Source organism: Hippopotamus amphibius, chromosome 4 (assembly GCF_030028045.1).
Source record: "Hippopotamus amphibius kiboko isolate mHipAmp2 chromosome 4, mHipAmp2.hap2, whole genome shotgun sequence".
Lineage (NCBI taxonomy): Eukaryota > Metazoa > Chordata > Mammalia > Artiodactyla > Hippopotamidae > Hippopotamus > Hippopotamus amphibius.
The window spans coordinates 13,297,326-13,320,370 of NC_080189.1; the positions used below are offsets into that span (position 1 = coordinate 13,297,326).

Sequence of the window (23,045 nt, forward strand, 5' to 3'; positions counted from 1 at the left end):
AAAGCGCAGGACAAGTGAAGGTGACCCAGCACCTCGAATCAAACACTTAGGCCCGCTGTTAGAGAATGAATGACACTTTTCTGCACTTTTCTCATTCAAACATCTCAGTGTTGTTTTTTTTTTAAATCACAAATATCTTGTATATTTACAGTTGTCAAATTTACTTTGTGAGATGTATTTTAACTACAGTAATGTGTATAAATGAGTATATATCCATTTAAAAAATAATGAAGTCATGTAGGAATCACCCACTTATAAACTGAAGCAAGGTCACTATTTAAAATTCCCTCATAGATCATAAACTGATGATGAAAATGCTCACTTCAGATTAAATTAGTGCTTTCAGATGACTCAGGACCAAGACAATGAGTCCACGATGGTCCTCGGGTCAGAGCTAATCCTTGAGGAGATGACAGCAGCGTTTCACAGCATCTTGAACAGCCTCTATGAATTTGTCATTCCAGAGGGTGAAGATAAAAGGGTTTAGGAAAGGGGTCACCACTAAAACCATCAGTGATGCTACCCTGTTGTACTTGGCTGCCTGTGTTTGCTTGGGTTTCACGTAGAGGAACAAGCAGCTGCCACAGCCGATGACAACAAAGGTGAAGTGGGAGGCACACGTAGAGAAGGCTTTCCTCCAGCCAGAGAACCAGGGGATCTTGAGGATGGTGGAGACAATGCAGGTGTAGGAGATAATTGTGGGGATAAAAGTACCAACGACAATGAAAACAGCCATTAAAAAAAGAATAAACTCTGTGAAATGGCTGTCATCACAAGATAGTTTGAGCAGTTGCCCTTGGTCACAGTAAAAATGGTCTAACACATTTGATTTGCAGAAAGTAAGATGAAACGTGGCATAGACGGGCCAGATTTGAAACAGGAACCCGAACACCCATGACACAATTACCACCCAGATGCAGGTGCAGCCATTCATAATGATGTTGTACCGCAAAGGTTGCAGACAGCCACGTAACGGTCCACAGCCATTGCTCCATTAATATAAACTCCGACGTTCCCAAAGAAAGGTACAAGTACAGTTGTACACAACAGGCAGTCAAAGATACTGCCTGCATCCCAGGAAGCAGCAGCCCCCAGAGCATCAAGGGGACGGCCACAGGTGTGATCAAGATCTCTAGGACAGAGAGGTGACCCAGGAAGAAATACATGGGGGACTGCAGACGTTCATCAACACAGATCGTCAAGATGATGACTATGTTTCCGACTAATGTCACTGAGTAGAAGAAGAAGAAGATGGCAAAAAGAATATTGTGTAGTTCTTTAGAGCCAGGGAAGCCAAAGAGATAGAATTCAACGGCGCTAGAGTAATTCTGCAACATTTAGCCTTGTGAGCTTGCTCTTTGTGAAATCTAGAGGGCAAAGGAGAAACAACATTTTCCTAATTTCAAAGGACTGAAGACATTTCCAAGTTGACAAAATAGTCCCTACTGCTCTCACGCTTCACATCACGGCCTGATGGGTTCATTTCTCACTAGTCTCTCTACGAGGTTGATGTTAAATTTTTATAAAGAATATGTATAATATATGAAGATACATGTGTATGTCCAGTAAGATAAGAAACAGTCACCGACACCACTTTAGGCATGAGAACTCACCCACCCCAGGAATCACTCTTATCTCTCAGTTCACTGGACATTCTGCCTCCAACTCTGCTCTGATCTGCCACACCACCACCTTCCCTGACTACCCTGTCTACTTCCCTGACCACAACATACTCATTTAGACCACGACCCCTTCCATCCTGAGTGCCCTAAACTGTCTTCTGTGCCTGTCATGTCTATGTCCTGAAAAAACCGCTGCATCTCAACAATTACAAGAAAGTATTCCCAGCCAAGCTCACCCAGACATGATTATTTCTCGTTTCCTTTGAACACGGGCTCATTTGCCTTATCTTTCCTCTAAAGTTTTCACTTCAGTTACCTGTATCATCATTTCTGCCTGTTGGGAGGGCTGACAGGCAGGGAGGTGGGGTCCACTCAGGACATTGTCACAGGATAGGAGCTATTTTGAGATAAAGTATCAAGTCTTTCCCTGACTTCTGGGTAGGTGGCTCCGTGGAGTGGGCTGTCTTATTCTCATGGTAAAAGTCACTTTCCACATCACATTTCAGTGAATGCGTCTCCTCCAAGCACGAAGAGCCTCACCAGCCCCCAGTTTTGTGGCCTCCAGCTCTGGAATTATGATCCCTTTTGTCACCAGGGGACTGCAGAGTATAAGGGAACAGAGGGAGTGAAGAGGTTGAGACTTTCCTCCCCAACTCCCAATCACTCCCATCACTCCTGCGTAATCTGGGACCAGGAATAAGAAAGTAGCCATGACTTAAGGGTAGCATCTTCTGTCCTTCCATGGTCTCAAATTTCTAGTTTTAGGAAGAAGAGACCTCAAATGGGCAGCGTGTCCCTATTTCCCACCAGCCATGGTCTGAGTCCCATAGGGAAGCGTGGAAAAGCCCCCAAAGAATATCCACTCATCTCTGTCCTCCCATTTCCTCCTGAGTCCGACAAGTAAGGAAAAGGGTCAGAAAGCACCAGAATGGAGCACCTTGAGCTTTTCAGATTCCTTCCCTCACCACAGGCAGGCCATTGCTCAAATGTCTCCAACCCATGGGCCCTTCCCGAATCTCTAAAACCACACATGTGCTTCCTCATACTCTGTCCTCTCTCTAGACTGTATTCTCCTCTTGGTAGCTCTCATCAATAGCTGAAATTGAAGTACTTCAAGGGAGTTTGTCTTTCTTGTTCCCCATCACACCTCCAGTGCCAAGAAGAGAGTCTGACACAGAGTAAATATGTGCTCTTTTAACATTTATGCAGTAAACAAATCAGTGAATGAATCACAAACAGATCAAATGAATGAACAGAGTATCCACCCTGAGCTGCTTGTCTTCCTGCTAGAGAACAGGACTTTCACTCTTTACTAGGGCTTCGTCTGGTCCATCTGTGGCCTCTCTCCCTGGCAATCCCCTACAGATCGGCAAGCATACAAAAGGAAGAAATGGGGAGGAATGAGAGCGCAGCTCTTAGGTAATGACAGAGAGCTGTGTCTGTCACTAGCACCGGGAACGGCTACATGTGCTCTCTGCTCTGGAGGAAACATTGGATGTCAATCTAATTCACTATGCAGCTCCCTCAGTTGACTCCTTATGTGCCCAGTGTCTTTCTTCCAGATGGTAGCAAAGCCCAGAACTTCCCATCCTGATCCTCTCCTACTCTCTCCTTCACAGAGGGGAACCCCTGGCAGACACTCACCTCCAGAGAAGGGGACTGGATTGGAAAGTTCTACGGCTCCAGGATCAGCCCATGGTACCCCCTGCCTGATGAGCACTGAGCACGGTCTGTGGGCCAGAGCAGGCCACTGCTGTCTTCACGCTCAGCGAAAGAGGGAACACCTTATGCCAGCAGCTTAAGGGAAAGTCCAGGGATAAAAGTGCTGTGAGAGCCCAACCATTTCTCTCTGTTTCTCTCTTTCCTTCTTTCCTTCGCCTCCCTGTCCCCAGGGAGACCTATTCACTGAGGAACTAACTTTGTCAAGTTCAGAGAAACTCTAGAGAAGCAGTCAAGAGAGTCAGAGAAACGTTCACTTTTCCCTCTCGAGGCTAATCAAGTTTTAGAACATGGAAAAATTCTAAATGAGCAAACTCGAAATCTCCTAGTCAGGAGTTTCTCAGCGCCCAGCCAGCCTTCCCCAGATCCCACATCCTGGTTGTCACCATACAGTCAGTAAGTCGCCAGCTCCCCTGCTCTCTTCTGTGTCTCCCTGATTTTATTCAGCTCTGCAGAGCCTAGTGACCCACGAACAGAAGACACCACAAATGGCTCTAAAACACACATCAAAAACCAATGGCCACCAAAGAGCCTCTGTCAAAAGTTTTCCTTCATCTCAATCCCAAAGAATCCCATCTTCTCCAGATGACCTCTGCACTCTTCCTACCAGATACTCTCTGACCATAGTTATGGGAACCTGGGAAGAGAGAGAGAGAGAGAAGATCTGCCACACACACCAGCCTCACACCCTGCCAACTCCGCGGCCCCTTCCACTCTCTCCACCCTGCATGCATTCCAACTGTGCTGTTCAGCCACACGGTTCCTCTAGGTCCCGGATGCTACCAGGGCACCTTCCTGAGCTGCCTGAAGTGAGAGGTAAAGGCTGAAGAACCAACATAAAGAACTGACCCCCCCAAAAAATAGCATATGAAAGTGAGGATGGCTGGGGTGCTGAATAAAATAGCAAAATAACATTTAAAATATTTATATTTACATTGTTAAAAACAACTTCCATTTACCGTAACATTAGGACAATGCATGGTAAAAAAAAAACCCAAAATTTTATAGAGTAATTTAAAGCAAAATGCAAATGTCCCTCTCACCAATGCCTGATTTCCTGATCTGTCTCCTACACCCAAATACTATTAGTTTCTATCACATCCATACAAAAATCTTCTACCACATACGTGCATATCTCTATATGGTCTTAACTTGCTAGTTTAGTCAACATTATATCATTGTATATTTATGTGTTTGTGTATTAAACCTTTCCATATTAGCACTCACATATCTCTCACATTTCAAGTGATTGCTAAATAAATATTCACCTTATGAAAATAACCATCATTTACTCAATGAGTACCCTGCTCAAGAACATCGCGTCTTCACCAGTTTTTCACTCGTATAAAGATGCTGTAATAAATACCTTCACATGTAAGCATGTACCTTTGTACAGTAATAGCTTCCTAAATTATACTACATTTCTTAGCTGTGATCAAATCATCCTCCAAAAAGTTGTATCAATTTATAATCTCTTGAAATGAGATTATATTGGGGCCATCCCTACAGATTTGCACAGGAAGTTGTGGTAAATTTTTATTTCCATGCTCCCCCTGTGCAGTTCCCAGAAATGCTACTACCATACAAGGAGTCTGTAACTACATTGTGAGGTAAAGGCGCATTGCAGGGGTTCTCATCCCCACAGGAACTGTGCCGACAGCCGCCCAGGACACCGCTGTCCCAGCATCTGCCTGTTAGCCTCTGAGCAGCTGTGGTGGCTCATACCGTGACTGTTGGAGGTACGTGAAGCAAGGCCCCTGGAAAATGAGGAAATCCGAGGAAGGAAGACTTTCTCTCAGAACCCTTATTGCAGAGCCAACTTCCCTAATTCAGGGCATGATTCATTTCTTCTGGATGTCACTCCAGTGTTGTTTAAGGCCACAGGATCCCAACAGACACTTCAGAAATAGGAAGGAGTGTGTATACTAGCAAAACCCATTAGGAAAAATTTTGTCGGTTTCTTAAAGCTAAGTATACACTTACCCTTTGACACAGAAATTCTGCTCCCAGGTATTTACCTAAGAAACGAAAGCATGTGTCCTCAAAAAGAGGTCTATTTCAACGTTCCTAGCAGTTTAATTCATTACATCAAGTGACACAAAAACAAATACCCCTCAGCAAGAGAATGGTACAGTCAGTCCTCGTTATTCACACATTCTGCATCGGCAAATTCATCTACTTACGAAAACTTATTTGTAGCTCCAAAATCAATATTTCCAAACACGTTCAAGGTCATTCACGGACATGGGCGTGTAGGCTCAGAGCAGTGGAAAATTTGAGTCACCTGGAGCACATGTTCTCAGCTGAGGTTGAAGAAGGCAAAAACCCTGCCTTCTTGTTTCACCTCCTATACTGTAAACAAATCTCTTTTTGGCTGTCTAATTAGCAACGTGCTTTGGGCATCTTGGTGATTTTGCTGTTTAAGATGGCTCTCAAGTATAGTGCTGAAGTGCTTATCTAGTGTCCCTAAGTTCAAGAAGGCTATTAGGTGCCTTATGGAGAAAATAAGCTTAGATAAGTACTAAACAAGCTTATTTGAAATACGTGTTCAGTAAACTTTCTGGCATGAGTTACAGGCTGTTGGCTGTGTGTCAATGTTAATAGATCAATAATATATATTAAGCAAGGTGTCCTTGAATAGAAACAAACATAAAACAAAAGTATGTATTGATCAGTTAACGAAAATATTGTAATAAATGTTCCCAGGAATATATCCCAGTATTTCTCCTACAAGCAATGATTTAGTATTCAGTGTTCCCAGCAACTTCATAGGATATAACACGAGTAATGAGATTCAAGTGTATATTCGTATGAAGAAATACCACCAGCAATGAAGAGTAGCAAACTACTGAGACACACAGCATGGACAAGCCTCACGTACATTACACTGGCTGAAAGAAGCCAGACACACCAAAGAAGGAACACTCATGACTCCACTACAAATGCTCTAAAATTGGCAAAAATAATCACATAAGCCATGTTTTAAGAAATCCCCAAAGTGATTGCCTTGGTCCTGGAGGGAAACTGACTGGGAAAGGTTATGAGTGAATTCTGGAATACATTATTCTCTTCATAGACTGCTGAATTCTATTTGCTACTTTTTTCAGGGTTTTTACTTCCATGTTTATGAGCTATGTTAGCTTGCAGTTTTCTGTTCTTACAAGATCTTTGTCAGGTTTTTTGGTAGCAAAGTGATTTTGATTATTACAAAATGAGTTGGGAAATGTCTCCTTTTTCTATCTTTTGGGAAAATGTGGTATTATGCGCATACCTCATTTTAATGTGCTTTGTTTTATTGTGCTTTGCAGATAATTGAGTATTTTACAAATAGAATGTCTGCATTGTCTTGTGATGTTTAGAATATTTTAGCAATAAAATATTTTTAATTAAGGTATGCACACTGTTAATTTACACATGATGCTGTTGCACACTTAACATGCTACATAGCATAAGTGTAGCTTTCATATGCACTGGCAACTCAAAAAATTCGTGTGACTTGCTTTATTGCAATATTCCCTTTATTGCAGTGGTCTGGAGCTGAACCTATAATGTCTCTGTCTGCCTCTATTTCCCCCTAAAGTATTTGGAAGTTTTCATCAGTAAAAACATCTACGTCAGGAGTTTGCTTTGTGGGAAAAATTTTAATTACCAGTTGTGGTAACTGGTAATTATAATGCCAGTTATACATAATAATACTGCCCCCGCCCACCCCCCAAAAAAAATCTACACCCTAATTCCCAGAACCTGTGACTGTTACCTTATATAAGCAAAAATGACTTTACAGTTGTGATTAAGTTAAGGCTTTTAAGACAGGGAGATTATCCTGGTGTATCTGGGTAGTCTGTCTACATCTGGTAATATTTCTTGCCTTAAGTCTACTGTTTCTAACATTATACAACACTGCCAGGTTTCTTAAGCCTCTTGTTTGCATGTTATAACTTTACCTATCATTCTTACTTCAACCCATCTTTACATTTCAAGTATATCACAGGTACACATCAAGAGTTGGTCTGACAATCTCTGCCTTTTATTCAGAGTGTTTAGTCCATTTATATGGATTATGATCACTGATTTTTTTTGGGTGTTCCATTTTCCTATCTTTTTATTTTGTCCTAGGTATATTTCTTTTCTTCTATTCTCCCTTTCCTATTTTTTTCTGGATTAATTAATATTTTAAATTTTCTATTATAATTTCTCTTTTCAGCATTTTTATATATACCTTTTTGGATTACTTTAGCGTTGTTATTTGGGATTATAATATGCACTCTTAATTTATCACAGCCTACTAGGAGTTAGTATTGCAACACTTAGCATAAAAATGTAAGAGCCTTGAAAAAGTACAGTTACATTTATGCCCCATCTACCATTGTATTGTTATTACATATATTAGATCTACAGATGCTATAATCACAATAATAGAAGATCATAATTTTGGCTTTCAAGATTTATGTGTCTTTTAAAGGAATTTTGAGAATAAAGAATATATAGAATAATAGAATATATTTTACCACTGGTATATGAGATCTACATATATATTTCTAAATTCTACTTCAGTGACTGTGTTAGGGCTTCTTCTTCTTACTCTTTGTCCATTTGTCCTGAGATGTGCGTCAGAGAAGCATCTAGGGTTGACTCTCCCAAACGTGAGACTGATGTGACTGAATCAAAAGCTCACAGATGAGAAGGCACTGGGGGGCCACATGTTGCAAGAATCTGCCCCAAAACATTACAAATAGGTGGGAACTGAAACACAGATTTACCATTTCTAGGGATGGTGCCACATGTCTTTGGAAGGGCGCTCTTATTATTCAGCTCGTCAACTTTATGTCAAGCCTTAAATTAACTTACTGTAACATCCACCACTGTCCAACTTCTACCCTTTTGAGTTACATGGGCTGGCTTTTAAATATCTTCCCACTTAAATCTTCAAAATTTGATACAAAATCCTACCAGTTCCTGTATCTATGCCATGGAATCTTGACCCTCCAACATCCAGACTGCCCACCTTTGGGTGTTGCGGGCCTTGATGTAGGTTTTCTTTCATATGTTCACGGTGCTCTGCACTTAGAGACTTCTTCCAACTACAGAGACAAATCTTTCAGAATTGGGAGATTTTCTTGTGTTTTCTTTTGTAATTCACCCATTTATGTTTCCCTTGCTCTATCTTCGTGCAACTTCTATATTCAGATATGGGATTCCTGAATTAATTCATCAAATTGCTTATCTTTCTAATTTCCCAACTTTTTGGCCTATTTTTGATATTTTCTGTGGCTTCTTCTTCGATTTTTTTCTTCAACTTACTTATGGATTTCTTTTTGCTAGTCCTAATACTATATTCTAGGAGCATTTTCCTTTATTTTCTGATTTTTTTTTCGCACAGCAACCTCTTCCTCAGAACAAAATATGTTCTAATTTTTAAAGGATATATATTATAGGATTTTTAAATTGCTTTTGTTCCCCATCTGATCTCCATTTTCCTTGAAATTCTTTTTTTTCAGTTTTTTTTTTTTTTCCCTCTCACAGTGAAAGTTCTTCTCAAATGTATCTGGTCCTTGACTATCCTTTAATAATTTCTCTCTCTGTGTCTCACTCTTTTTAAGTTTTACATTTAGTGTCTGTAGTCCTAAAATCTAGAGCTCTCCAAACTCAATAATTTTTAATGAGAATAAAGTCTCAGCTCTTCCAGTTGTTGTGGTAGGTCAGTGGAATGTGGATAGCGTGAACAACTGACCTGGCTTGACAGCTGACTGAAGGAGTTTCCGGGACGTGGAAACTTCAGTTTTAAAACTGGGACCGTTCTGGGCAAAGTGGGATGAGTGGTCACCCTACTTGGGGAACAGGTATTTCCTTGGCTACAGAGAAAATGCAAGGGACTCTTAGTGCCTAACTGCTCTGTATACAAACTTTTAACCGACATCCCTATTTTTAACCTCTCACCCTCATCTTCCATGGTAGCTGGTGCCTCTGTGTGCCAGGTCTTACCGGTTCTGTTGGGTGAATGGACTTTTTTCTTTTTGTTTTCCCCTTTGCAGAATTTAGTTTGCATTTCAGTCTTATTATCTTGGAAACACTTCATTTTGCTTTCCCATATCAAAAAATAATTGTAAAATATTATCCATTGTAACTTTTTCCCCATTCTCTTTGTCCTTGTTAACTAACACCTTTTTTTTATTCCTACAGTGCCTTTCAGTATGACTGGGAAAGCAAGTGGAAATGAACGGTCAGTTGCTCATTTTAAACAAAAATACTTATTATTCCTTCCCCTGGAACTTTACTGTAGCATCCTGAGTGAGGGGTCAGCTGTCACTTTTTCATGAATCTTGATCCTCCCTGATGAGTTATCCTCTATCTTCTGGCCCTGGACTTATTAGGGCACATAGGAGTTACTGAGGCACTCCAATCTGAACCACAGGAAGAGAATAAACTAGAGTTGTGTTTTGGTGGGGAGGAATGTAAGGGTTGAAAAAAGGGTAGATTTTAGGAGAGGTGCCTCCTCTGAGTTCTCTCTGGGGTTTAGGGGGTCATGGAGAGAGAGGATGCATGTATAAAGAGCTTGGAAAATATCTGTTTTCTTGATGGAGATTGATGCTGGAAAAAGGGTCAGGACTGGGAAAGTAAAAAGATAAATACTTATAAACTGACCCTAAATAGTGCAAAGAACCGCCATCAACACTATAATTGGAGAAGAGGCATCCTTCACATCTGTAACACAAATATCACAGTGCAGGGCTACCCTCTGATCCAAGGCTGCTGGTTATGCACTAGAGGTGGAGAGGTGGGTTACACTGGGGGGGGGGGGTGTGCACTTGCACATGAGCACACACTTCAGCACATCACAGGAACACAGTCTACGAATGTTAATCTGTAAATAATATAGTGCTGTTTAATCCCTAATTATGGGTCTTCTCCAAAGCCAGTCGTCAGTAGGTGGAGATTTCTCCAGCTCTGAGCATCTGTAAGTGTTGGGGGGCATTCTAAACCAGGAAAAACATTTTTTTCCAGCTGAAAAGTTTCTCTGCACTGACTCACTGGGACTAATTATATCCTCACTTTGAAAACTTTGTAAGGAATTAAAGCAATTATCTCCTTCTTGAATGGCATACGCCTTCACTTGGCTTCTTCTAATATCTCCAGGCACAAAATCACTCAGAATTTTCTCTTGAGAGACTCTGTTGCAACTCTTTCAATCTCTTAATCATATCCCTCTTCCAGTCACAAAACAAGTGCAAAAACCTTTTTTTCTTACTCTCCTCTTCTGAAGTGATGAAGTTCTTGACTTTCAGGTTTGGGGAATTTAGTTTAGGACAAGCTATTTACCCATCATCACCAGCATCATGCAGGAACAATTCTGTGTCATATTTAGATTACTATAAAATAAAATTTATTAGGGTGCTACTAGGCAGGTATTTTCTTAACCTTGGTGCTGGAAGGACGCTGTTAAAGGAGTGCTTTATGAAGTATTTGTCATTAATTTTCTAAAGATCTTTTTTCCATGGTGACTATTCTTCTAAATCCTATTTCTGCAGACAGAGTCTGAGAGTTAGAACCTCAGGAATCTTAACCTGAGCCTTGTATTAACTTGTTAGGTAAACTAAACCAAATGATTCTGCTTCCATGATCTCGTTAGAATTGGAGGAAACTGTCTCAAAAATTAGGAGAAAATATGTCCTGGCAAGATGGATTTTTAGATCCTTTGGTTCTCTTACATTTTCTCTGAATTTGTCACAGACCATGGGTACATATAATGTCATGTGAGAAACTCTGGGATGGTGGTTGCATATGAGGCAAAATGTGAAGTGGATATATACCAGCTTGCTAGATAGAATCTTTAGATTCATTTTATAGCATCTCTCTTAAAATCCAAAGACAGATCAGACTTCAATTCCTTATCTGACTGATTGGTGGTAACACATGGCAGGTAACACTTATGTGATCTACTCTCTACTCCTCTGCAAGAGTAGTTTAAAATGGTTTACAGGGACATAGTCTGGTGAATCATCATGCGTCTCATATTCTTAATTCATTTGCATCCTGATTCGTAAAGGGAAATAAGAGGTATAGCTTATCAGCTATATTGCTGGCAGAACATAAAAGACACTTTATGTTGTACAAGCATACATAATAAGAATACCATTATCACACATGAGAAAATTAAATTATTTCAGTAACATAAAATGTATAGTCCATATTAATATTTCTAAATTTTCCCCAAGTACCTTAAAAACTTCTTTAAAACCAAAGATCCTATCAAGGTTTATGCATTGCATTTGACTATTTTTCTTTTTAAGTTGTTTTAATTGATCACATTTCCTCTGATCATTTCTAGCTATTTTTTGTGGGGGACATTTTCATTCCTCTTCTCAATGTCATTTATTTTATTTTCACAATATATAGTACTCCTTGAGCACCTTGTAATTTAGTCTTTGGGGTTTTTTGTGCACTTCTAAGTTTTTTTTTTAATTTTCTGATTTCCAGTGTTGTTTTATGTTTATAAATGCATTTTAACTGTGATTAATTCATGCTGAAGATTTATTTTACAGAAACAACTTTACCAATGTACAGTGATTATGTATAGTTCTTTTTGTCTTCAGTTTTATAGTTTTCAGTCAAAATACCATTTTCCAAAATTACTGAAAGCTTGCTTAGAACTATGCTGATATCCAAGTTACTTAGGTCCTTTTGCCACCACCCTCTCAGTGAGGCTATATCAGGTATTCATAACACAGTAGATTCTTTTGATTGAATTCCATCCTGGGATCCCTCAAACCTCTGGTTGGTTTTTTAAATTTGTATATATTAAAGGTCACTTTTTATGCTGTTTAGTTTTATGAGTTTAATAAATGCATAATGTATCCATACAGATTAGTACAATTACCCCCAAATTTCTCTGTACTTCCCTAGTCAAATGTTGTCCTCTTGCTTATTCAAAGAGGTAAGTATCCACTTATATCTTTTCTAAGCCTATTAGTTTTTCAGTTTTGCAAAATGTCATTAAAATTGAATCAGACACAGGGTTGGAGGGGAGCGAAGGGGAAGCCAGGACAAAGTGAGAGAGTAGCATTGACATATATACACTACCAAATGTAAATAGATAGCTAGTGGGAAGCTGCTGCATAATACAGGGAGATCAACTCAATGATTGGTGATGACTTAGAGGTCTGGGATAGGGAAGGTGGGAAGGAGTTGTGGAGGGGGGGGCAGGTATGGGGATACAAGTATAAATATAGCTGACTCACTTTGTTGTACAGCAAAAACTGGCACAACAGTGTAAAGCAATTACATTCCAATAAAAGGCTCAAAAAAATTGGACCAGACAATATGTAGCCTTGTGTTTTGGCTTTTTTCATGTAGCAAAATGCATTTAAGATTCATCCACACTGTTATGTAAATAACTAGTTCATCCCATTTTTAACTGCTGAATAGTGTTCACATCGTATGGATGGATCACAGTTTATGTAGCCATCTGTTCACCTGCTGAGGGACAATTTGGTTGCTTCAAATTTTTAGCAGTTATGAATAAAGTTTATATAAACATTCATGATAAATTCCTACATGTTATAGCTTAGTCTTCTACATTTTTTTTCATGTGATATGTTTTTAAGTCTACTTTAATCTACAGATTCTCTCTATAGCCCTTTCATTTCCTTCCAACCTATTCATTGAAGAACCCAGGGTTTTTTCCCATAGTCTGAATTATGGGAATTCCATGCTCATGATGCAGTTCAGTTAATCATGTCTTTCTGTTCTCTGTATGTCTTTCTGTATCTTGGTAGCTAGCTTCAGAACCTTGATCAGACTTAGGTCTGATGAATAATGAATATTATCTTTTGAAGGTGAGTGCTTTTTAAAATATCATTATGATATCAAGGATTTAAATATATTTGATGGATTTCAAATTGTTGCAGCTATTATATTTTTTGAAGCACAACTTCTCTCATCTTTGGCCAGTAGATGTCTCCTCCAGTTGGTTCCTGAATCCTTTTAACATAATCCTAGTAATCTTTGCTATCTGTCATGCAAGGTACTCCAAGCCATCTTGTAGATTTCCTGCCCCAGACCTGGAAACAGCCATTTCTCCAAGAAGCCCTGGTTTCTCATAATGGACAATGGTATTGCAAGACCACAATCTGGGCCTGGGGATATACCAAATGGGTGCATGTGTGTGAATATGTATATATATATAAAATTAGTCCATCCTGATATACACACTATACATACAAACCTCTAGAGACTTTATCTAACCTCTTCTATATTATTTTTATAAATAGAACATTCCACAATTATTCATCCACTTTACCTTAATACATTACACATAAAAAGTACTAAAATAATACTACTAATGCTATCTCTACCAACATGATTACTGAAAAGTGTTAAAATTTTTGCATATTCTCTTCCCATTCTTATCTTATTTTACTTATCTTACCTTATTTTAAAAAATACTTCAACAGGTACATTGTCAGAGTACACAGCTATTATAAGAAACTACTGTTAAGTCCTTTGAGTGGAAAAGGACTTTTTAAACAATATACACAAATATAAATCATAGAAGAAAAATTAAATTTGACAATAGCAAAACTAATACTTCTGCATGACAGAGGTTTCATTTAAAAAGTGACAAAACAAAAAAACCCACTGACAAAAGATATTTCCAACATACATAACAGATAATATAAGACAGGAATCCACAAAATATTTAAGATTATCTCCATATCTTCACAAAAGTAGCAAAGGAGTCAGGATAAGAAAAATGTGAAGTTCCATCCTTCCTCCCCTATTTTTCTCCCCTTTTCTCTACTTAACTCTACAGAAACTTTACAAAGTATCTAAACTTACATAAGACCCTTCTGCCAAAACACTTCCTCTGCTACAGTAGGATATTTGCAGAAACAAGGACAGTTTTTTGTCAATTAGAAGCAGGATAATTTCTTTCATTTTTGAAGTAGTAAGGCATTATTATAAAGTATAACTCGAAACAATGTAAAGACATATAATAAAGAGTCTTATGCCCAGCCCTATTCTATTAGTCCCTTTCTTACCACCACACCCCCAAGGCAACCAGTTTCCCATGTTCTCGTCCCAGTTTTCTTCATGCAAATATATGCAAATATGAATTAAAATTAATTTTTACGTTTTTCGTACAAAAAGGTAACAAATTAAACACAATGTTCTGCTCTTTGCTTGTCTTAATCAACAGTATATCTTGGAATCTTTCCTTTAATGACATAGAAAATGTCCTCATTTTTCATATAGCTGTATAACATTTGGCTGAATGAAAGTTCCACAAATTATTTTCCAAAATATTCCAGAAATTAAGCACTCACCTTTCGATATACATTTGGGTTGCTAATACCAAGCTTATATATTTACAAATAACGATGCAGAAGAAATCTGTAAACCAGTGTCACACAATACAGAAATATTCATTGAAAATAGTGGGTGTGACAGCAACAGGGGCTGGGATGGGACAATATGAGACTGAGACATACGGGTAAGGAAGCTCGGAGTTAAGCTGGAAGACAGTTTGGTAAATTTGGTCCTTGTGAGGGAGGGGAGAGGGAAAAGAAGCAAAGAAATGAATCTGGAAACCACAGGAAGTGAGACATGAGAAAGAATCAGGAAAGAAACTGAGCAAGAGGGGCCGGGGTAGCTAGGAGAGAAGGGAGATGGAATGCACAGGTCTGGATTGAATAGTGTGAGAAAGGCAGGGAGAAATGAGCCAGGGCTGCCTCTTTTGATTATGATTTAACAGGAGGCTCCACCTACCAAATATCTTCCAGTTAGAGAAACATATGTATGTAAATAAATAAGTATTCCTACATCAAAGAAAAAATAGTACATAAATAAAAGGATAAAAGGTTGAGTTATGTGTCATCTCTTAAGACACATAAAAGAAATGCAATTGGTGGGATCAAGATGGCAGAGTAAGAAGACTCTGAGCTCACCTCCTCTCATGAACACATCAAAACTACAACTACATATAGAACAACTCTCTCTGAGAATGACCTGAAGACTAACAGAATGGCTCTTCTGCAACCAAGGACATACAGAAAAGACATACACTGAGACTGGTAGGAGGGGAAGCAAAACAATCTAGTTGGGACTCATACCCACAATAAGCAACCCAGAAGAGGAAGGAATATCATAAGCTCAGGAATCCTTCTTAAGGAGAGAGGGCTTTAAACCTCCACACTGGGGACCATAGCCCTGGGGTATAGCACCAGGAAGACAAGTCTCCTTGCCTGGTTTTGAAAAGCAGTTGGGCTTACCAAAGGAAACCAAGACTCATATAGACTAAAAGTAAAGGGATGGAAAAGATATTCATGCAGATAGAAACAAAAACAAAGCCAGGGTAGCAACACTCATATCAGACAAAATAGACTTTAAAACACAGTCCATAAGAAAATACAAAGAAGGGCATTATATAATGATAAAGGGTCAATCAAAAAGAGGATATAACATCTGTAAATATACATGCACCTAACACAGAAGAACCTAAATACATAAAGCATATATTAACGAACAGAAAGGGAGAAATTAACAGCCATACAATAATTATAAGGGACTTTACACTCTACTTACATCAGTGGATAAACCATCCAGAGAGAAAATCAATAAGGAAACAGTGGCCATAAATGACACTTTAGATCAGATAAACTTCCAAGGTAACTAGAGAACATTTTATCAAAAAACAGCAGAATACACTTTCTTGTCAAGTGGACATGGAACATTCTCATCAAGTGGACATGAAACATTCTCCAAGACAGACCACATGTTAGGCCACAAAAGAAGTATCAACAAATTTAAGAAGACTGAAATCATATCAAGCACCATCTTTTCCTATCACAACGGTATGAAACTAGAAATTAATTACAGGAAGAAAACTGGGAAAAACACAAACACATGGAGACTAAACAACATGCTACTGAAAAACCAATGGATCAACAAGAAATCAAAGAGGAAATTAACAAATACCTTGAGATGAATGAAAATAGAAACACAACTTTCCAAAATCTATGGGACACAGCAAAATCAGTTCTAAGAAGGAAGTTTATAGTGATACAAGCCTGCCTCAAAAGCAAGAAAAATCTCAAATAAACAATCTAACTTTACACCTAAACGATTTAATAAAAGAAGAAAAAGCAATGCTCAAACTTAGCAGAAAGAAAGAAATAATAAGATCAGAGTAGAAATAGAGACCAAATACACGATAGAAAAGAGCAATGACTTAGGAGCTATTTTTTCAAAAAAAGGTTTAAAAAAGATAAACCCTTTAGCCAGACTCATCAATAAAAAAGAACACCCAAATAAATTAGAAATGAAAAAGAAGTTAGAACCATTATCACAGAAATAAGCCAAAACCGTAAAACTCCTAGAAGAAAACATAGGCAGCATGCTCTTTGACATCAGTCTTAGCAATAATTTTTTGGATCTGTCTGCTCAGGCAAGGGAAACAGAAGTAAAAATGAACAAAAGGAACCTAATCAAACAAAAAAGCTTTTGTATAGCAGAGGAAACCATCAACAAAGTGAAAAGGCAGTCTACTGAATGAGAGAAGATATTTGCAAATGATACGTCCAATAAGGGGTTAATATCCAAAATATATAAAGAACTTACACAACTCAACAAACAATCTGATTAAAATATGGGGCAGAGGAGTTGACGAGGCATAGTTTCAAAGAAAACATACAGGTGGCCAACAGGCACATGAAAAGATGTTCAACATCACTAATCATCAGGGAAATGCAAGCCAAAACTACAATGAGATTCTCACCTCATATCTGTCAGAATAGCTATCATCAAAAAGACAAAAACCAACAAGTGTTGGAGAGATTGTGGAGAACAGGGAACCCAAGTACACTATTGGTAGAAATGTAAATTGGTACAGCCACTATGGAAAACAGTTTGGAGACTCCTCAAAAAATTAAAAAGAGAACCATACCATACAATCAGGCAATTCCACTCCTGGTATTTATCTGAAAAATGAAAACATGAATTTGAAAAGACATATGCACCCCAGGTTCATAGGAGCATCATTTACAATTGCCAAGATATGGAAGGAATCTAACTGCCCGTGGACAGATGAATGGATAAAGATGTGAGATATATATGGGATATTACTCAACCATAAAAAAGAATGAAATCTTACCATTTGCAACAACATGGATGGACCTGGAGGGTATTAAGTTTAGTGAAATAAGTCAGACAGAGAAAACAAATACTACACAATTTCACTTACTTGTGCAACTAAAAAACAAGCCGAATGAATATAACAAAACAGAAACAGACTCAAAGATACAGAGAACAAACTAGTGGTTACCATTACAAAAAGGGGTGTGGGGAGGGGCAAAATTGGTGAAGGAGATTAAGAGGTACAAACTACTAGTTATAAATAAGTCACAGGGATGCAATGCATAGCACAGCAAGTATAGTCTATATTTTATAATAACTTTGCCTGGTGTATAATCTCTAAAACTATCAAATATGTTATAAACATGAAACTAAAATTATATTGTAAGTCAACTATACTTCAATAAATTTTAAAAGAAATGCAACCGTTTTATTTTTATAGGCAATAAACACACATGGTAACCAAAGTAATAAAAAATAAACATTAAAGGGCATACAGGGAGAAGTCTTGCTCCCTTCCTCATTCTATCTGCTGATTCTCACTACCATAATCCTACTGGTAACCACCTATTACATTTTTATGATGCTGCCTATAAGAAAATACAAGCAAATATGAATCGATACTCATTTCTACTCCTTTCTTACACAAAAGGATGAATAATAAATTCAATATATTTTGCTTTTCTCACTTAATATAGCCTGAAGATTGTTTCTAATTATTAAAGAAAGAGCTTCTTTAACCTTTTGACAGCTGCATAATATTTTATTATACAGATAAAACATAATGTGTTTAACCAGTCACCTACTGAAATCCCACTCAGTTATCAATATTTTGTTATTACAAAGATGTTGCAGTAAAGATGCTGATAAAATTGTGCTAATGACATAAGAAATGGGGGGATCGATTGGGACCAGGGGTAGGGGGTGCTGATTAGGGGAACAGTAAGGTTGGCAAGGCTGGAAAGGAGGCACAAGGACAGCTCTGTGGATAGCGTGGTCAACTTGGGGTTTGTGAGGGGGAAAGGGAAAGAAGAACCCAGAAATGAGTCAAAGACCTGGAGCCACAGAAAGAGAACTACTAAGAGGAAGCAGGAAAGAAAGTGGCCAGGAGAGGATGAACAAATGAAGGGGACACGAAGCAGGGGACAGGGTATCAGGGACCTTGAAAGGACTGCAGAATGTGAGAAATGCAGAGAGAGGACAAAGGCTGCCTCTTCCTCCACTCCTGCACGCCCCTCAGCCCAGGGACCCAGCAAGGCCAGCTCTTCCAGCACAGCAGCTCCACTGACCCACCCACTTCCTGGCAGGCGGTACAACCTGGATGCCCCCAGGTGAGAGAATACCTCCTTGCTCAGCCTTTCCTCCCACACCCAGAGAAAGTCCACGCATTAGATCTGTGTCTGTATCTAAAAAACAACCACCCTGAAATTGTACAGGTGCCAGATTGTGGACTGAGTTCGGAGCCAGCCAAGAAAATATGCAGAGAAGCACTAAGGACACAGGACACTGGGATAGGAAATCAAGAGAATATGTTGGAGTCAGAGAAGGAATAGGGAGCTGTGCACAGTCAGAGGATATAAAGCACAGCGCAATTTATGGGAAGATGATTCAAGAACCTGGAATCAAATAATCATTCCATTCTGGAGTCAGAGAATATTTTTCTTAAACTTTCCTGTTCAGAAATCTAAATATCGCATATATTATTTTTACATTTAATTTTTAAATGTTTTATTGGGAAATGCATCATAACCTAAGAAAAGCACATATATAAAATAAAGTGAATTTCTGAATAACAACCTATAATGATAAAAACCATGGCCATAACTTAAAAGACTTTTGTTGCATACGCATTATTTGATGAGGATTACAGTCCAGCTCACTTCAGGTCATTCCAGAATCCAGAATGTGTTCTCCCAAATAACATGCCTTCAGGCAAGACTAGTTCCTCAATAGATGACAGCAGCGTTTCACTCCATCCCGAAGTGCTTCTATGACTTTGTCATTTCGGAGGGTGAAGATGAAAGGATTGAGAAAAGGAGTAACTACTGAAACCATCAGGGAGACAACCCTATTGTAATCAGCTGCCTGCGTTTGCTTGGGTTTCACATAGAGGAACAAGCAGCTGCCGTAGCCGATCACCACACATGTGAAATGGGAGGCACAGGTAGAGAAGGCTTTCCTCCGGCCAGAGGCTGAGGGGATCTTGAGGATGGTGGAGATGATGTAGGTGTAGGAGATAATTGTAGGGATCAAAGAACCAAAAAGAACAAAAACAGCCATTAAGAAGAGGGTAAACTCCATGAAAAGAGTATTATCACAGGATAGTTTGAGCAATTGCCCTCGGTCACAGAAAAAATTATCCACCACATTTGATTTGCAGTAGGAAAGCTGAAATGTGGCATAAACTGGCCAAATTTGAAAAAGGAAGCCAAACACCCATGACACAATTACCACAAATTTGCAGGTGCGTCTGTTCATAATGACACTGTACCTCAGAGGGTTACAGACAGCCACGTAACGGTCCACAGCCATTGCTCCCAACAATGCAAACTCTGTGGTCCCCAAAGCCAGGTACAGGAAGAGCTGGGCAACACACGCAGTCAGAGATACTGTCTGCATCCCAGGGAGCAGCAACCCCCAGAGCATCACAGGGACAATAATGGTTGTCACCAGGATCTCCAAGGCAGAGAGGTGACCAAGGAAGAAATACATGGGGGACTGCAGATGTTTATCAACACAGACAATCACGATGATGACCGTGTTTCCCATTAATGTCACTGAGTAGAAGAGGAAGAAGGTAGCAAAGAGGACATGGTGTAGTTCTCTGGATCCAGGGAAGCCAAGGAGATAAAATTCAGTGGCACTTGAGTGATTCCCCAACATCTAGCTCTGAACTTTTGTTCCTTGTGAAATCTAGAGAGCAAGAAAGGTAATATGCTTCTGATCTCAGAAAGATTAAAGACATTTCCAGTTTGAGGAAATACATCCTATTCCTAGGCTATCCTAATGTTAGATATTTTATGAAGGAATGTGTAATATATGAAGATAATAGTATATATCCAAAAAGATGAGCAATTGTCACCAATACCACCCTAGGCATGAAAACCCACCCACCCCAGTGTGACCCTTGCCTCTCAGTTCACAGGGGACCCTGACTCCAGCTTTGCTCTGACCTGCCACCCAGTCCACTTCCCTGACCACAACATACTCATTTACACAATGACCCCTTCCATCCTGAATGCCCTAAAATGTCTTCTGTGCCTGTTTTGTCCATGTCCTGCAAAAACTGCTCCACCTGAACAATTATGAGACCATACTCCTAGTTAATCACACTCAGACATGGTTACTTCTTTCCTTTTTATCTGCTAAAAACAGGCTCCATTTGCATTATATTAATTTTAAAGTTGATTTATCATTTTGGGGGTGTTGTTGGGACTCAGATCCATCCAGGACATTGGCATGAGATAAGAGCTATTTTTGAAACAAAGTATTGAGTCTTTCCCTGATTTCTGGGGAGCTGGCTCCCTAGAGTGAATTATCTGCTTCTTCTTTTTTATTTTTATGATAAAAGTGATCTATCTCTCCTTTCAATGAATATGTCTCCTTTAAGCAGGAAGAAACTGGCCAGTTCCCAGTTGGTGAACTCTAGCTCTGAGATTACAATTCCTCTGTGACCAGATGGCTTTCTATTGGTTCTAATAAATATCTGATATCTATTATACACTTATTTATTAATTTATCATCAAAATCCCACATTAGAATTAAGTAGCTTAAAGGCATATTCTTTACCATGCTTGTATCATCACCAGTGACAAGAATAGAGTGTGACAAAGTATGCAGTCTACAAATATTATGCAATGAATATATCAATTAGTAGATTAAAGAACAATACAATAAATAATGTCAACCCTGACTAGCTTTGCCTCCATTGTTCGGTCAACCTGCAGTCTCCCTTGCTGGAGAGCCCCTACCAAATAGCAGGCTGATGTAAGGAAGAGATGGAGAGAAAACACAGAGCAGGGTCTTAGGGCTCTCAGGCACAGGGCTGCGCCTACACCCAGCATTGGGCATCCTCAGCCTGCTCTTTGCTATGGAGGGATGACTGGATGTAGAGCTCATCCACTCTGCAGCTACCTCAGTCCACTCTTCCGCCTCTAGCTGTCCTTGTTCCAGGAGGCAGCCCAGCTCAGGCCCTCCCATGACAATGCTCTTCTCTCTCCCTCACAGGGGGAATCGTGGGAAGACACTCACCTCCAGAGAAGGGGATGGGCTCAAAGTTCTACTGCCCTTCAGGTATCCAGGCCACCCCCTGCATGGCTGCTACAGAGCAATGCTTGGGAGACAGGCAGATCCTGCCATCCCCACTCATAACGAGCAACAACCAGCCACACACAGAATCTTAGGAACAAGCCCAGAAATAATGGTGCTGAGAGGACTCCAGCTTCTCCCTCTCCTTCATTCTCTCTGCCTCTTTGCTTCTCTCCCTTGTCTGTCCCCAAGGATGGTTATTCACTGAGGAACAATCTGCACAGGTTCAGAGACACACAAGGGGTGCAGTCAAGGAAAAGCTCAAGAAACCTTCACTCTTGCCTCCTGAGGCTAATCAAGCTTCAGACCATGGAAGTTTCATGCAATGGGCGAACTTGAAAGCTCCCAGTCAGGAGTTTCTCAGCGCCCAGGCTGCCTCCCTCCCACGCCCTTACTTACCACCACACAATCCAAGCTGCCGACAGTCAGCCAGCTAAGCTGCTCCGTGCTTCTCCCTGAAGACACTGAGCCCTACAGAGCCTATGCCACCCCCAAGCTGGTGAACCCACTAGACGCTCCAAGACACATGTCAAACACCTAGAGGCCACCAAATGGACTTCTGTCCAAATTTCCCTTCATCTCCAAGGCTGCATGAAGCCCATCTTTCCCAGATGATCTCCACCCTCTCTCCACCACACACCCTCTGGCCGCAGTTACGGGATCCTGGGCAGAGCCAGAGAGGATCTCTCACCTACTCCAACAGCACAGCGTGTTAATGCCCCAGCCCGTTACCGGCTCTCCAGCGAGCATGCATTCCACCTGGGGTTGTTCAGCCATACGTTTCCCTCCAGATATTCACATGCTATTGGGTAACTTCCTCCAGCTGCTTGAACTGAGGGATAAAGGTTTAGAAACAACATTCGGGATTGATGAAAAAGATTAAAAAGGAAAAACATAAAAGTGAGGATGAATGGGATGCTGAGTAAAATAGCAAAATCATATTTTAAATATTTATTTTTATACTTTCAAAAACAATTGTCATTTTTCATAAAATTAGCACAGGTCAAAATTAAAATCTCTCATGGCAGGACATAGGGTAAAATGTAAATGTCCCTCTCCCCATTTGTTTGATTCTCCTGATCCATCTCCTAGAGCTCAATATGATTATAAATTTCTAGCGTATTAATATAGAAGTTCTCTGTATACATACATGAGTATCTCTACATATTCTTAATGAGTAAATGGTATTTTCATAAATATACTGTCCTGCTACCATCTTCTGAATATACATATAACATATGCATGTAATATATGTGTATGTATTAA

The 23,045-nt window shown here is 39.6% G+C and overlaps 1 protein-coding gene and 1 pseudogene across 1 annotated transcript; both read right to left on the reverse strand.

The window, feature by feature from the left end:
• Nucleotides 1-394: 394 nt before the first annotated feature.
• Nucleotides 395-1,337, reverse strand: LOC130852459 (olfactory receptor 9A1-like; annotated as a pseudogene).
• An 18,072-nt stretch (nt 1,338-19,409) lies between these two features.
• LOC130852584 (olfactory receptor 9A4) lies at nt 19,410-20,354 on the reverse strand. The gene has a single exon (XM_057733702.1). The coding sequence runs from the start codon at nt 20,352-20,354 to the stop codon at nt 19,410-19,412; it is 945 nt and encodes a 314-aa protein (XP_057589685.1).
• Nucleotides 20,355-23,045: the final 2,691 nt, after the last annotated feature.

Excerpts from the sequence above, each read along its gene's own strand:
- LOC130852584 (XM_057733702.1), bottom strand. The coding sequence starts at position 20,354 with ATGTTGGGGAATCACTCAAGTGCCACTGAATTTTATCTCCTTGGCTTC.